We start from the raw sequence: 16,222 nt of genomic DNA on the forward strand, positions 1-16,222 counted from the left end.
GGGAGAATGTGGTTTCACTATGTATGTGTTTCTCTTGGATGTTGTCATAATGTGTTCTCATAAATTAAATTTCAGAGCGTGTGGCTTTTAGTTGCGCGCTAAAGCATGGAAATTATTCTCTGCAATATCTGGAATAGCTGTGCTATAGTTGTCTCATTTAGCATGAAATACAATAGATTATCGTATTATTCGTTCGTAACCCATAGATAACGCTAACTCCCGAAAGTAACGCTCAAGCATCTCTGCATCGTCGGTTGATCTGTACAGTCTAGAATTACACTCCCTAGGATTGTAAACACGATGCTCTTTGCAGGGGTAAAGCCTGGGAAATGTAGTCTCTAACCACAATAATTGTCCGTTTTGACGGGCACGGTTGGAAAAATTAAACTACAATTTCCAGAGCACAGTATGGGCGCACATTCCGCGCCAGCCACTGTCCCTGCATGATTATTAGCTAGTAGCCAACTAGCAAAGCAATTGACAAAAGAAAGCATCTGTACCTTTTAATATGACAACACTTGCCGGAATCAGCTATTGATAGTTATAAAGACACATTGTATTATAATATGTTAAGCAGAGGAAAATTCGATTTTATTCATTTTTACAGTTATATAGCTTTCCGTGATGATATTTAGTTATTCACGTTAGCTTAGTGATTAATCTTAGCTAGGGTAGGTGTACACCTAGCAGAAAAATATCTCGGAGAAATATTTGGGGGGGTTTTGCCCAGAAAACTAGGGTTGAGCTTGTTCTTTTAGTCGCAATGCCAGTGCATTCTCGAGAAAAGAAAGAAAGCAACCACGAGGAAATGGAGGTTGATTATCCGGAGCAGGAGGGCAGCAGCACAGACGAAGAGGACACTGAAAGCTCATCCGTTTCAGAAGATGGAGAAAGTTCTGGTGAGGGACCGGTTACACTGGACCGAGTTAGACCATTTTTAACTTGCTTGTTCTGAGATTGTGTCATTCAACAGTTACCTTAAATATGATTATACATCGCCCGCTTAACCGAGCTATGTATATTTGCCAACCGCTAGCTTATGTTATCATCAACAGAAATGTCAATAGTGGTGCTGTCATCGAGTTCCTTATTCACTCTTTTGACATTAATTTTTGAGAGAAGCGATTCTGAAAAATGGCCAGAGGTACCACAGTATCACTTTCTTTTCAAACGTAGAAATGGACGATGAAGACTGCGAAAGGAGACGAATGGAGTGTCTCGATGAAATGACCAATCTAGAAAAACAGTTCACGGATCTCAAAGACCAGTGCGTGATTTTCCTGTGTTTAACTATTCCACAGCTTAATCATTGCATATTTACCCAGTTTACTCAATGTATCCAGAAACATATATTGCTAACTAAGTAACTCGTCGTAACCCTGTGTCATCCAGACTGTATAAGGAGAGGTTGAGTCAAGTGGAAGCTAAGCTCCAAGAGGTGATGTCAGGAAAGGCTCCTGAATACCTAGAGCCTCTTGCAAACCTGCAGGAAAACATGCAAATAAGAACCAAGGTAGCAGGTGAGCGCTATTTAGACTGATTATAGATGTTCATGGTACAATAATGCTTTAATTGAGAGTCATTGCGCTTTCAATACGTTTTGACCACACACAACTGATGATGCAAATTAATAAAGTTTTTTTTTATTCTCATAATAAAATGAATGACTCTAAATAGGAATCTACCGGGAGCTTTGTTTGGTCTCAGTGAAGAACAAATATGAGTGTGAGACACAAGCTGCTTTCCAGCACTGGGAAGTAAGTATCTTTATTTGGGCAAAAATTCCAAGCATTTGTTAAAATTGAATACCTTTCTTTTCTAATTGGTGTCTCTTCTCTTGTTAATACTTTATCTAGAGTGAAAAGCTGCTCCTGTTTGATACAGTACAAAGTGAACTGGAGGAGAAGATTAGACGCTTGGAAGAGGATCGCCATAGTATTGATATTACCTCAGGTATCAAAGACTCTCCACATTTTACCATGGACAAGGCCACGGACTGAGGCGTTTCTCTTGGTGTACACAAGTTTGGGAACATTTACTGAGGTTGTTCCATTTCTTACCTCCCTTTTCTCTGTTCAGAATTATGGAACGATGAGCTCCAGTCAAGAAAGAACAAAAAGAAAGATCCCTTCAGTCCAGACAAGAAGAAAAAGCCTGTTGTTGTGTCAGATATCCTTTATGAGCAATTTATGAGATTGGTCCATAGACTGCTGATGTTAGATGTCTCGTTAAAAAAAGGAATCTGTTTTGAAGTATCGATTTCTTAACATGCTCACGGCCATATATTGTGTATATGCTGCAAGACTTGGATATACTGGAGGACTGGACAGCCATTAGAAAGGTTAGAAATTTCTCTTCTTTTTAAGGCTGCTGTTTAGTAGATTTAAGGATTTATCTCCTTTCATGTAAGAAATGAACGTGTTGCATTGTTTTGTTCGGTCTATGAATATTCATTATTGCATTAATATTTTTTAGGCCATGGCCACCTTAGGACCTCACCGAGTCAAGACGGACGGTGAGAGCACAAAGCACCACTTCATTGTACAGTCCCAAGGCATCAGGACATTAAACTGTGCAGACATAATAATTACTCTGAAGTAAAACTTAGGAATTCAGAACATGTTGGAACTTTACAGATGTTAGATATGTACATCAGGACATATTTTATATTTGTATAAACTCTTTATTTTATTCACAGTGTTGCAGTTAATGCAGTTAAATTTGAATATTTGGATGTGTGTTTTCATTCCGACAGTTCCCACCTCCAAAAGCGAGAAGCATCAGCACAACGCACGCTCAGAAGATGGTCGGTTGTTTTACGACGGTGAATGGTACAGTCGTGGACAAACCATATGTATTGACAAGAAGGATGAGTATCCAACAAGGTGAGGTGATGGTGCAGGATAAAGGTGTTGTAGGTAGTCCATTTAACATTGCTTCTTTGCCTCTCTTGGTTCAGCCTTTTTGAATCTAACTCAAACTTACCCTCTTCTTCTTCCATAGTGCCATAATTACTACAATTAACCATGACGAGGTGTGGTTCAAACGAAACGATGGCACCAAATCAAAACTGTACATCTCTCAACTTCAGAAGGGGAAATACACCATAAAACACTCCTAAGGCCACCTTTTTTTCCAACTTTTGTAAAAGTTTGAAAAGTGCTACTACGCGTAAAATATCATACGCTTCCAAAAGACTGTACATTGGTTTCGAAAGAACAGACCACTTTGACATTTGACATCTTTGTGAAATATGAGTCATTTGAAGTCTGTGTGTGCTAGGATGCGCAAGTTAAATGACCATGTTTGCTGCCTGTATGTTGGATGCTGTGCCATTCATAAATTCAGTTACTGTGGCAAGAAAGGTGACAATTATGTAATATAATATGTGATTATTTTTTTTTTGTTCTCTTTATAAAAAACTTTTTTGTTTGTTTAATTCTGTGTAATACCATGCTTGACTGTTCATGGTACTCTTTACATGGTTTTCACATAACTGCCTCATTAAGCTGTACAATGTGGTTTACTTTATAAGTGCTGTTCACAAAAGGCTCAAGAGTCAAACTGTCCCCTGCATTATAAGCATTGGTTGATCTTAAATGTGACACAGACATATTGTGAGACTGAATAAGAAGTAGTTCTTACTACACAGATACCTATCACATAATGATTTCATTGTTACACGACAAGTCGCTTTTGACTTATGATGTCTTCAACATGTGACTTTTTTTTTTTTTTTTTAACCTGACATTGTCTCAACTGAAAAGTCACAGTGGTTTTTCCCTACTATTATATTAACATATCTGATGTGTACTTTTATCACTATTTGCCGTTATTATAAAAAACAAACAAGGAAAAAAAGCTCTCGATATCCTCAAGTAGAATTGTCCCACCTGTTGATATGTAGTAGATTCTTATTCCGTTTCTGCACGTCTTTTTTTCCCATTGGTTTGTTTTACAGTATATAGCCTTTTATCACTATGGAACAATGGCTCCCCCCTCTGTGCCAACCCTGCATCAGTCATGATGTTATTTTTTACCTCTTAATTTTTTAAAAACATGAATGAAATGAAACTGAAATGATATTTGTTAATTATTATATTATTTCGCTCTCTTCAACATTGACAAGCAGGACAAACCCATTTTGTTTCTGTGAAAGTTTTTTTGGTGGGGTAGGAGTGGACATTAAAAGGGAATGGTCGTATATCAGATGATCCTCTAAGCGTTTGTTGGTGAACTCTGGGAGAAATATGAGAAGTATGTATGTACGTCATGACGTAAAAATAAAGACTGTTAACACCCAACGAGAAATAAAGTAGTATTGTTGTTTTGTTTTTATAAAAATGGAAATATTTCACTTGTTATATAAGATATGTAAAATGGATACAGCTATGATCTTTGTGATAAGTGAAGTTCTTTTTGAATCGTTCTTGAGAGCGACAACAAGTATCAAAATATTTTATCTACTTACTGTGGTGCCGCATTAGTGATTCATTATGAACGTTCCCTCATACTGGGAAGGTGGATTTTTAAGTGTAAATTGCCTTTAGGCGTCGCTATTTCACCCTCATTGCGTTTAGGATACCGCAGCTGAATCCAGGCAGTCGTGTTTTGGCCTCGAATGAGCAAGAGGGGTGAGGAGGAGGAAGATGACAGCGAGAAAGTCTGGGTCACGATTAGAGACTGAAATAGAGCGCTGTCGATCAGAAGGACAATGGGACAAAATACCAGAACTCGTAAGACAGCTGTCTGCCAAGCTAATTTCAAACGGTATGTAACGTACGTTTTTAAAGAAGCATTCGTGTCCAGTGTCCACAGCCCAGTGGTTTCCTAGCATGATAGCATAGCCAGCTAGCTAGTGTTTTGGGGCCTGTAGCTGTTTTTAGAGTTCGTGGCTTTTGTGAATTAAGGTTGAAGATGTATTTTGAATTTATTTTTTTCACACTGTGGTGCCACTGGGTTTGTACATGTCTCATAAAGGGAAACCTTTCGCTCGCTGAAAGAGTAGTAACTTATCTAGAGAACAGCTGAAGCTCCTGTAACCATGCAAACGTGTGCACTTCCTATTTCCTGTTTTGATAGCTTTTTGACAGCTCTTTTACGGGCTCACTCTTGATACTTGTTACTGTAGTGTTAGGATTTAAGGTTATGAAGCTGGCATTAGATTGCATTCGTCGTTTACAAGTGCCGATTATAGATATGACTGAGCCCCTATACTCACTATGTGCGTCCTTTAAGTGGATTATCATACTCACTAGTTACGTGCTGTAATGGGATTTAGGTTGCATATTTAGCGTTTCACACAGATTGTCTACCTTTATCCAGATGAGAGATAAATCAGTGTGCTTTCATTCAGTGATGTACATCACGTTAATTGATGAAACCTTGTCTGATCAATTTGCTGCTTGCTTCACACTGCATAAAGAATATATACTCAACCCGCGGCTGTCTGTCCAAATTTGTTCATGTGAAGTTTCCCTGTGCATATCTGATGTGTAGCGTCATCAGACTGATCCGGCCCGACTGCAACATTTGTTTTGCGTTCGTTGCAGGTCAAGAGTAGATGCACACGTGACCCGCATCGTTCAGCGGGAATCTTAAGTAAATACGGTAGAAATTAGATTAACTGACACGTGTGTGTATAAGGCCATACAAAAAGGCGGTTGTTAAGAGAGTTCAGGAGTTTAAGGACTAATCTCTGCCAGAATGTGTGTATGTTTCTGTGTATCAAAATACAGCAGAGCCTTCGTAATCCCCATCACGCCATCATGGCCTGCATGTCAAAGCTAAGCAGACACAGTGAAGGCACCTCTGTTCTTTTGTTTATATCTCATGTCAACTTTGATCATTTAGGGCTCCATAGCAGAGGGTCTGTTCAATGTATTGCAACTGATCAGGTGTTTTTTTGTTCACACATCTTATCTTGAATCCCTTACCTGAAACAAAACTGTTTCCAGGATAAAGAGGTTTGATCAAATGATGATGGAAATGTAGAGACTCTTCAGTCATCCTGATATGGGGCTTTAATTGTAAGAGGCATCTGAATCACAATCTCACCCATATATTAGAAATTAATAACATTTTAAAGAATCTAACCTAATCATGCTTTGCAGTTCAGTGTTGCCTTCGTACCACTGTGTTATTGCTCTATTTGTGGACAAACATAAAAGCACTAATTGTACTTGCCGTGTAGAACACCATTTCCCTACAATAAAGCAATCAGTATTTTGCACACACACATATATGTGTGTGTTTGTGTATGTGTGTAATCTCATTTATAAGTAAATCCTCATTTCAGTGTCCATTCAGCACTCACTTGTTACAGCAGGAATGTAAGTCAAAGTGTGTGTGTGAGTGAGAGAGACAGAGACAGAGACTGTGTCTGCTGATGCTGTAACCATTGTACTCAATGTATCTTCCAGATGACCTGGGGGAGTTGCTGTTAGGGGAGGCAAAGCTCCAGCAGTACTTGAAGGAGAACCCCATCAAGCAAGGTGGCAGCCCCAGGGGACCCCGGCCCAAGCTAGTGGAGGTCCGCAAGCACCTGACTGCTGCCTTAGACCGCGGAAATCTCAAGGTAAGACAGGAAAAGTAGACGTGAAGAACACAAACACCGAAGCACCGTATTACGCAAAACTGAATATGTTTGATTGGACTGACTTAATGAAGAGATAAGCAAAAATCTTCATTTTTCAAAACCGCATGATAAAGGAGTAATGATCAAACTTAATTTTTATATGACCGCTGCTGTCTATCGGTCAGCTGTTTTGGACCGCGTTTCTTTCTCCTCCTTGCTGTCTCCCAGTTAAACCAGATGCATGGTTGATAAAAGAAGATATTTGATATTAACATGGTTGAATGCTGAAACGTTTCTCTTGCTGTATGTCGAAATGTTGATGATGATTTGAACAGAGGGGTTGGTGTCGGCCTGCCTGCTTAATTGGATATATATACCTGTACTGGATTAATGTGAAGTGTGTGGAGGTCTTTGCGAGGAACCACTTAGAAACCAAACTCTGTGTTTTGAGATGTTAATGGATTCACATTTTGGAGGCCTGTGGATGTTCAAAGAGCTGTCTGTATTTGTCTCTCCTCAGCCTGACTACCTACAGGAGGCCAGGCTGTTGATGGCAAAACTATGTTACGTGGAAGGAGACTACAGAGATGCACTGGACCAATACGGCCAAGTGAACCTAGACGATATGCAGCTGGTGGGAGCTCCCGTGTACCGCCTGTCGATGATTGCCGAGGCCTATGCCACCAAAGGTCAGGAATTAACCCTCCCCCTCCCCCTCCCCCTCCTCTGCTCGTATTACAGTCAGACGACTAGGTCATGTGTGTTACCCAGAATCCTGTGCTATTTTATGTTTATTGTCACAGTAAAATTAAACATTCGGAGATTGTATCAAACACTAAAAGGTCAGAGAATTCTTTTGACGAAGGGCCATAATGTAGTAGCAGTAAGGAAGTAACCAGTAGGTCGTTGGTTCAAACTCCTAAGCGTGACAGCTCATGGAGGAAGTAATAACTGTACGTCAGAAAAGAGTCAGTTGTGTGAACAAAGGGGTGGACACTGCATTGTGTCCATCTCGAAATAGCGCATAACCTTTTGACCCTATCATGTGCTGACTACTTTTAGTTCTGGGGACGGTCTCATTGTTAAGGCCAGGACAGGAACGACTGGTTCTTTACAGACCGGATTCTCTTTCAGCACCTTATGATGAACACATTGTCACAGCCAGCCCTGCTGAGTTCTCTATTCACTCGTTTCTCAGATGCTGACGCAAGCAAAGGAGATTTTCATGTATTGTCAATCTTTCAATTCCTATTCATACAGACGTGTCAGGTCATTTTAAATGCCATATCACTGAGCATTTTTGGATGAGTCAGCTTTGTCATGTTTCCTCTCTGCTGATGTTTTAACGGGTCAAACTGATTGTTTAGCTGATCCTTCAGTTCAGAGTACATCAGTGTGCTTTTGTGCGTTTAGAATGATGTGCTAATGGAGTCATGAAACTCAGTGAGTGGTAGGGAGCTAATTCTGATTATTTACATGCAGTTCTCATTTTCACCATGAGGTGGCAGCAGTGGCTAACAGTATGTAATGCTGCAGATAGGGTTGGGGAAGTAATACTCACAGCAAAGTCTTCTTTACACGCACACATGCGCACACACACACATTTTATGCCAAGCACAGTGGATATGTCAGGCAGAACTGCAGTGCGAGGCCTTTGATCAGAAGTATGACGGGCCAGCAGCATTGGAAGTGAAGAGGGAAGCTGTGCTATGGTGAGGAGCCTGTCCCGGCCAATGCTCTCTCTCCTCTGTCTCTGACTGACAGCTGCCTTCATCGGGGGAGATCCTCCAACCCCCACCACTTTCCCCTGCTTATCCATCACTCCACAACGACCGCATTGCGTAGCTAACAGCCTCTCTCTCTCTCCCTCTTTCTCTCTCTCTCTCTCTCTCCCCCTCTCTCTTTCTGTCTTTCAAACACGCACACACTCAACCCCCCTCTCCTACACAAACTTGGACTGACCGCTTTCTTCACTGTGTATACTTCATGCGTAAACATGACACGAATCACTAAACATTTCGTGGAAGAGATAAAAGACACACGCGATCCTTTTGGAGTTTATCATCATCCACGCACTGGTTTTTCAGATGGGTCCCATAGCCTTTGATAAGAGTTGTGGTCCAGCTGTTTGTCGGGACAAGGCAGGTAATGGGACAGCTTTACTGCTGTTTAATTTTAATGAGCCTGGCCCGGTTGGAGTGGGTCAGCACCGTTTGTTTAGAGTAACACAGGAACCCATTAGGCTGGGAAGGTGCCACACCGTTCTAAATAAGTTATGTGTAGCAGGGCAGTCGAGAATCCACTGGTTCCAGTCATTAACCTGAACCTCCAGCCACAGTAACTCTATATAAGGCAATGGCCTGTCTGTCTCCTCTCTGCTGCTCTCCTTTGTGAGCTACTGTTTGAGATAAAGCATTTTAAACTCACTCTGTCTCTCTCTACCTCCTTAGACGTGTCTTACCTCTTTCCCGATATGGCTTACACGCAAGACTCGACAGAAGAGGTGTCTTAATGGTTCTGCATACAGCCTTATGGCCTCCATAGGTTTTTCCATTGAGAGAAAGTGCTACTGTATCACTTTTAGCTGTCAAAGTCTGTGTTTATATAATCACTGAATACCGGCATAACAAGACTTAACAGATGAGGATATAATCATTTCAGCTGCTTTTAGATTAGACTAACAAGACTTTTCTCACCAATATCAAATTTTAATAGAGTTACAAATACATCTGTTTTAAATGCCAAAGTTGTTTGAAAATTGATTTATTTTCAGCTCTCAGAACATCGGTGTTAGAGAATCTGTGTTCTTTTTATTTCTTTTTTGCTTCATCTTCTCAATGTCAGTTTGATGCACATGTATTTTTCTGAGTATTACTACCCTCCTCCCCCTCCACAAATGAATTAATAAGCCTGTATTCATTATTGATGTTGTGTTTGAATGGGAGGCCTAGAGAACTGCAGATTCTGTTGCACAACAACGTGGTATTGGCTCCCTGTAGCAGACTTTCATTCACGTCTAATTAATGAGAGAAACTTAATCTGACTCTGCATTTTATCCTAAACTCGTTTAAAAAAAAACAAAAAACAAAAACAAACAAACTAACAAAAACAGACCCAACATGTTAACCTTGTCTTCCAAATCAAGTTTTGGGGTCTACTGGTTTGTGTTTGTTTCGTGATACACGGCTTGCTTAGGAAACTGGAGACAGTAGGCAAAGATTGGAGTTAGATTAGGTATCTTCTCAGACAATGTGCAGCCATGTCTTCAGTGCTCTGTTCGGTTCACTGTTGACCCAGACGAGGCAACGGGATATGAGCGTGTAACCCGGGGGTTAGTCTCTGGTTCCTAAAGCGCACGTCAGATCGAGATAAAACATTCAGGGCTCCACTCTCACTGTCTGAAGCCTGTCTGACATCTGTGATCACCTCTTTGATTCATATTTCAGTACATTTCCAACAGGACATCCTCACGGTTTTCCGTAGAGCGGATCGTGTCTCGCATTGGTTATGATGCAGAGATTGGATTCGAATGATCAAGCGTTTATGGGGTTGGAGATTTGTCTTTTCTTTTGGGAAGAAAGAAAGTTAAAAACCCAGAGGCAAGCCCAATGCCCTTCCCGCAGGGGTTATGTTTCTCAGAGATTTGTTAAACTGTTAAATGTTCTTCTGTAGACAAACCATAAAACCACTTCTCCTTAAATCAGCAAGGACTGTGTGTGAACAAGTGGACAGGGCTGTAAATCTCTGTGGATACTGGCCATCAAAAACTGTATCTCATCTTTCGTCTCTCTCTCTCTCTCTCTCTCTCTCTCTCTCTCTCTCTCAACTTCCTTAGGTCTGTGTCTGGAGAAGGTGCCTCTTGCCTCCCCTTCGCTATCCAACCGCAACGTGGACAGAGACCAGGAAATCATCACCTGCTATGAAAAATCTGGGGACATTGCTCTGCTCTACCTCCAAGAAGTAGAGAAGGTAATTTATTTTTTTCCATCTCGTTTTGTTGAGGAGTATAAGGACACGGTGTGTCTGTGGGGGGAGGGGGGGGGGGGCGGATGTTCCAGACCATGCACTGTCAATCAGCCTGCTCACGCAGTGTTTGGTGGTCAGGGGTTTGGGCTTGGTCGGGGGGGGGGGGGGGGGGGGGGGCGGCGGTGCGGTGCGGTGTCTGGAGGCAGAGACCTGTTGTGCTGGTTCGGTGAGAAGCCCTGCTGTAGCAGTGGAGAAGGGCCAGGTTTATCACGCTGACTCTGGATCCCATCCAACGCTAGATCAATGCTGCATCGACAGACCGGGGGTTTGATGTTGGGTTTTTTTTTCTGACCTTGGCTGCTGTTTTAATCAGCAACTTTGGTTTTTTCGCTCTGATCTTTTCCATCACAGGTTCTCTCCGTCTCTCCGTTTCCTCTCTTTTATCTCTGCTTATGTGGATATCTCAAAAAAAGACTTTGAAAGTGGATGTTTTTTTTCTTTCTTTTTTTTTTTTTTTTTTATGAGAGTTCAGTCTCTCTGAGTTGAGTGTCACAGAAGCGTCCGATGTGTTAAAAGAATGTAAGACTGAATAACAGTTTTGTCTGAGGACGTTTTTGGTCCCGGTGAACGGCGAAGGAGGCTTCGGAGCTGATCTCGCTGTTTCATTTCCGTCATAGATACCCCCTCGTCTCTCCTCATGTCATTTTTTAAAGTGTTATTGAGAGAGACATCTTAAGTGCACTCTGTGCGTTTTTATCCTTTATTTAGTGTGTTCCTCAGACCCTCTTCCATACGCTTACACATGCTGGAGGAGCCCACATTCAGAGGAATGTCCTAGTGTTGCAGTGAATCTGAAATGTCTGCAGGTGGCTCCTAATGATGAATGCTGTCTGCCAGCTAGTGGGTGTCTGCCTCTAGCACAGCCTGTCAAACAGAGTTTAGTCCCAGAGAGGGAGAGAAAGAGAGAGAGACAGAGAGACAGACAAAGAGATTTCATTCTAGGACATTCTAGAACATTCCAGACTCTGTCTGGACGTTTAGTAGACTGCATTAAGAGAGAACCTGGTATCCTGTAACCTTTGTGTTCTCTGAGGGGTGTTTTTGTCGGGAGGAGGGGATGGGTTGGGGCTTATGGCTGTTGCAGGGTGAAGCTATTGTACTGCAGTGTTGACTCTGCAGGTTTTAGGTACGGGATGACACTTCAGATCTGCCCTTTCCTAACAGGGGCTCTTCAACTTTCAACATTCTCAAAATAAATAAATAAACACATAAATAAAAACCTAAATACAGCAGTGAAAGTCAAAACTGCGACCTCAAGTTTAAAGCTACTGATGCGGTTTAGTTGATTCGAGGCAGATCAGTCTTAGCCTCCTGATGCATGGGAAACGATTTCTCTCTTTAAAGTTCAAATTTTCCATTTCATAATTAATATGCACCAGTCGGCAAGCGGTCTTATTAAATCCAGAATGTTCTTTCAAATCTGTTTTAATACTTCTTACGTCTAGTGCGGTGTACAGTAAAGGACCAGGGCTTAAAATAAGACAGCTATGTATGAGCGGTTGAGGACTCGGCACCAGTACTGTGTTTTATATGGAACAGACAGAATGGTGGTTAGGAAGTCTGGAAGCCTCTATGTGTGTTCTACAGAACCCAGATAAACTAATTGTGACAATGGGTTTAAAACACACACACACACACACACACACACAGACCGACAGTATTGGCCGGTTCCTTGTTTCCTCGGCTCCATGCTGGCGAGGAACTGTGCTGTGTTACATAAGGGAAACACAGATGAACAGTTTTTCTTTTTAAAGAGCTCTGATGTACACCCCCTCACTTTCTGCATCATGTGATGACGTTGGGGGACTTGAGGACAACGATGGTACTGCTGCAGCTGAAGCTAGTGCTTATGCTAGGTATGATATTGGCCACTGTTCCAACCATACAGAAGTGTCTGGAGAGAAAAAAGAAATGGATTGCTTTTCAGTGTATCACTTACTCCCCCCCCCCCCCCCCCCCCCCCAAGGTATTGTCTGTCAGTCTTTCACAGTGACTCCAGTTGTGGAGAATCAGTACTATTGCTGCTCTTTGCTTTTGTAACCATGATTCAATCCAACTGTTGAACTCTTGTGAAACGGTTGTGTTTTGCTGATGTTCTAGTGACAGAGGTTGACAGATTGTTTGTGTAATAAGGGATGTGTTTTGTTGTCTTCACACACACACACACACACACACACACACACATGCAGGCATTGAGTGCTGGGATGCAGAACCGGAGTCCAAAGCCTGGTCCAGTCACACAAGAGCAAGAACTCGGTTTCTTCCTGGAGACGGGACTTCAAAGGGCCCATGTCATCCATTTCAAAAATGGGTGAGTGTATGTGTGTATGTGTGCACGTGTCTGTGTGCGCGTGTGTGTCAGTATCAATTTGCAGAAACAGGGGGCTGAGAGCAAGTTGTATGGCTAATACAAGCTTTCTCCAGATACACTTTCAAGCAGAACATCAAAAAAAGATCCAATCTGGGACGCTTCGAACCACATCTGCGGGTTCATCCCCTTCATCCACGCATCCATCAATCCGTCTCTCCAGCCTTAATTGAATCTGCTTCATGTTAAAACCCCTGCAGGCGAACGCGTCCTGTCTCCCTCTCTTTGGCTCACTGCGAGGAATGCATGGGAGGCGGTTAAATGATGGATGCTGTGTTGACACGGGTTCTCTCTCTCTCTTGTTGTGTAATGAAAGTGAGGAAGATAGAACAGCATTCAATTTAGTCAGAGGGCATCTTAAATACCACTGTGTTGCTGCTTTCCACAGTGTTAAAGATCACTACCCTCACTGTCAGTGTGAGTGTGTGTGTGAGTGTGTGTGTACATATATGCATGCTCTGAATTTTACTCTCTTCTTGCTACGCCAAAACCTCATCTCCAAGACGTTGGGTGTACAACAATCACCAGTAGGTATTTCCTCTATTCTGTTTTTAGTTTTCTCCTAGAGTAGTGTCACATGTGCAGACTAGGTTTAGCCCTGTTTGTTTCAGCAGGTAGATATTGGACTGTAGATTTCCAGAGAGCCTTAAAACTTACCTTCAGCAATGGCGTTTAAACGTCCTGCGTCAAAGAGAAGACAGAGAGAGGGGAGTGTGGGCAGAGCTGGGATGCCCGCAGGAAATGAAAATCTGGGAGAAGCAACGAGGAATCAGAAATCTGCAGCTGCTGGGCTTTGATCTAGTTCACACTAGTTTGTTATCAACAGGCTAGACTCCTCCCTGTAGGTCTCTACCACAGATGCCTATTGTGTGTGAGTCTGTGTGTGTCTGTGTGTGTGTGTGTGAATAGGTGTGTATTGACGTAGATACTCTAGTCTGAACAGTGAAAGAGAGAACGGGAGGGGGGGCAAGATAAGTGAGGAGAGAAGATGCTCTCCCTCTGTTCATTCAGACAACCTACGCAGAGTTAGCCTCAATCCTGAAGTCCCAGGCAGACACACTGCTGCTTTTACCGACTCTGGAGCTCCAGATGTGGATGATGAGAGATTTCACAGTCCGTGGGAAAGCGTGCAGAGCCGCAAATAAACGAGAGAAAAGCCTGTTGGAGAAACAGCGAACAGGAAACACAAAGGGAATCACAATGATTTTATTTGTTTGCTCGTTTGTTTGTTGGTTGGTTTAGATTTTTGGATCATTTCAGATTCACGTCATCACCCCAAAACAGTGTTATTATAGTCCACGTTAATGCAGTGTTTTACCCCCTAGACACACACAAACACACACACACACACACACACACACACAGATGTGTTCTTGCATCTTGTCAGCTTCATTTTCTCCACTAAGTTGTGATTGCGCGAAGTGTGTGCTGAAGGATGCGAAGCAATCAGGCCAGATTACTGTTTTTCAACCTCGGCGGATAATGTGTGCCCCGTGAGCCGAGTCACGAACATTAGCGCTCTCTGTATTCAGGTTCTCTTTTAATCAGTCAGGTGTGACCAAAAGAGGAATAATACCATCAACACCAAACCTCGCTTTCACAACAACAACAACAACAGCATGAAAGTACAAATCCAAAACTTGGCACCCCATACTCTGAACACCAACCCCCCCCCTCCCGCCCAGTTGGTCCTCTATTTTATCTGTCAGAAATCATAACTGGGAATTAAGGACCATTTATTGAAGGTGGGTCAGTTAGCGAATGGTACAAAGACTCTCAGTACTATTTGCTATTGATATGTAGCTTTTCACTGTTGATGTATGTAACATATATATATATATATTTTTTTTTTTTTTTTTTTTTTTGCGTCCTGGAGGAGGCTGTCTGTTGAGCTAAGGACTAGCCCAGTCCTGTGCCTTTAAAGTGTGTATTGCTTATGGACATTAGAGGATGAGGCAGTGTGTCCTGTACAGAATGTACTAATGCACTAATGTACAGGCTAATGGACTGTCTCACACTGTGGTTCACATATGAAGGGTTCATAGAGAACATGGATGGTCGGATGGTTTCCCATGCTTTCAGATATGGCTGTGATTGCATATGAGCATTGTTGTCCACTGCATCTTCATATACATCTGCTCCCTCTGTTCCTCACGCACGCACACACACACACACACACACTCACTCACACACACACGTGCGCACGTAGAAACACGGCATACGCACACATCCTCTCCCCCTGCTGTCTCTCCTCCCTGTCAAGCCTGTATCGGCAGGGCTGATTTATGGAAATGAGGTTGAACAGCAAACTCACATTAAGCCTTTGATGGAGTCCTCATTTGCACATATGAGCCACCCAGCTCTCTGATTCACGCCCATGTAATAACACTCTCCCAGAGCATACCAATAAAACCGGCCACACGCACACGCACACATTCTCGTAGCACACAGACCTCAGATAAAGAATCCGTGTCTCTCTGGAATAGCCCCTCTGTTGTAATTGATCTGTGATAGGCTATCTGGGTAGTGAAATGAGCTTACGACGCCAGTCTTTACGGCGGCCGGTTTAATTCATATCTGCAGATGAGAGTGGAGTGTGACTGCTGCAGTCAGGGGACGGGGGGACCGGAATGTTCCGCGTTCGTCTGGCCTTTAGCCTCAGCCTGCCGCAACATGCGAGGAGGCAAAGTGAGGAGGACAAACTGCTTTTTCCTGCACTCAACACACATTCACTGTAGAGAGAAAGACTGTTTGGACATCCTCTTTCTGCTCTTATTTGCATTTCTCCACACACACACACACACACACACTCACTCTGCCTCAGGCCCTGTTCCCTCTCTGGATGCTGTGATGGAGAGAGAACACACACAGGCACACACACACACACTTGTCTTTTACACTCTCTTCTGCTGGTTCACAGTCATTATTGGGTTGTTACTGGGCAGTTTAACATGCCTGGGCCAATCATAAGTGGAGAACACAAAGTGCAGAAGTCAAATCCTCAAACTGTAATACTTACAGAAGCAATTTTTAGAACATGTCTGTGACAATATATGCAGTGATGCCATAATGCTTGTGTGCGCGCGTGCGTGTGGGTGCGTGTGTGTGCACTTTCTGTCCTTTGTGCGTGTGTGTTTGGCTGTCTGTCTGTCAGTGGGTGTGAGAACATCTGAGTTTCGCTGAAGAGCAGTAGGATATTGACAGCTTCCGTAGACTGACAGCCCCTCTCACTAATGACTCCATAAGCCCTC

At 42.7% G+C, this 16,222-nt stretch overlaps 2 protein-coding genes across 2 annotated transcripts in view; both read left to right on the plus strand.

The window, feature by feature from the left end:
- The first annotated feature begins 690 nt into the window (after positions 1-690).
- On the plus strand, positions 691-3,331 carry brms1la (BRMS1 like transcriptional repressor a). Its single transcript, XM_030782960.1, has 10 exons — positions 691-899; positions 1,177-1,267; positions 1,393-1,520; positions 1,678-1,757; positions 1,857-1,953; positions 2,080-2,169; positions 2,277-2,341; positions 2,476-2,515; positions 2,756-2,885; positions 3,004-3,331. Exons 1-10 carry the CDS (start codon positions 764-766, stop codon positions 3,119-3,121), a joined length of 975 nt encoding a protein of 324 aa, XP_030638820.1. The 5' UTR covers positions 691-763; the 3' UTR covers positions 3,122-3,331.
- A 1,318-nt stretch (positions 3,332-4,649) lies between these two features.
- Positions 4,650-16,222, plus strand: part of ttc7b (tetratricopeptide repeat domain 7B) — a 32,806-nt gene continuing 21,233 nt past the window's right edge. Inside the window, exons 1-5 of the mRNA XM_030776485.1 lie at positions 4,650-4,770; positions 6,423-6,577; positions 7,098-7,266; positions 10,413-10,546; positions 12,793-12,914. Coding sequence (XP_030632345.1) covers positions 4,650-4,770; positions 6,423-6,577; positions 7,098-7,266; positions 10,413-10,546; positions 12,793-12,914 — 701 coding nt within the window. The remainder of the gene's footprint in view (positions 4,771-6,422; positions 6,578-7,097; positions 7,267-10,412; positions 10,547-12,792; positions 12,915-16,222) is intronic.

The sequence above is a fragment of the Chanos chanos genome, chromosome 1 (genome assembly GCF_902362185.1).
Source record: "Chanos chanos chromosome 1, fChaCha1.1, whole genome shotgun sequence".
In the NCBI taxonomy this organism is placed as follows: Eukaryota; Metazoa; Chordata; class Actinopteri; order Gonorynchiformes; family Chanidae; genus Chanos; species Chanos chanos.

Bases quoted from the DNA above. Each gene is read 5' to 3' on its own strand.
- brms1la (XM_030782960.1), top strand. From the start codon at position 764: ATGCCAGTGCATTCTCGAGAAAAGAAAGAAAGCAACCACGAGGAAATG. The intron at 1,268-1,392 runs GTGCGTGATTTT...TGTGTCATCCAG, and splicing joins TTCACGGATCTCAAAGACCA to ACTGTATAAGGAGAGGTTGA. The intron at 1,954-2,079 runs GTATCAAAGACT...TTCTCTGTTCAG, and splicing joins TAGTATTGATATTACCTCAG to AATTATGGAACGATGAGCTC.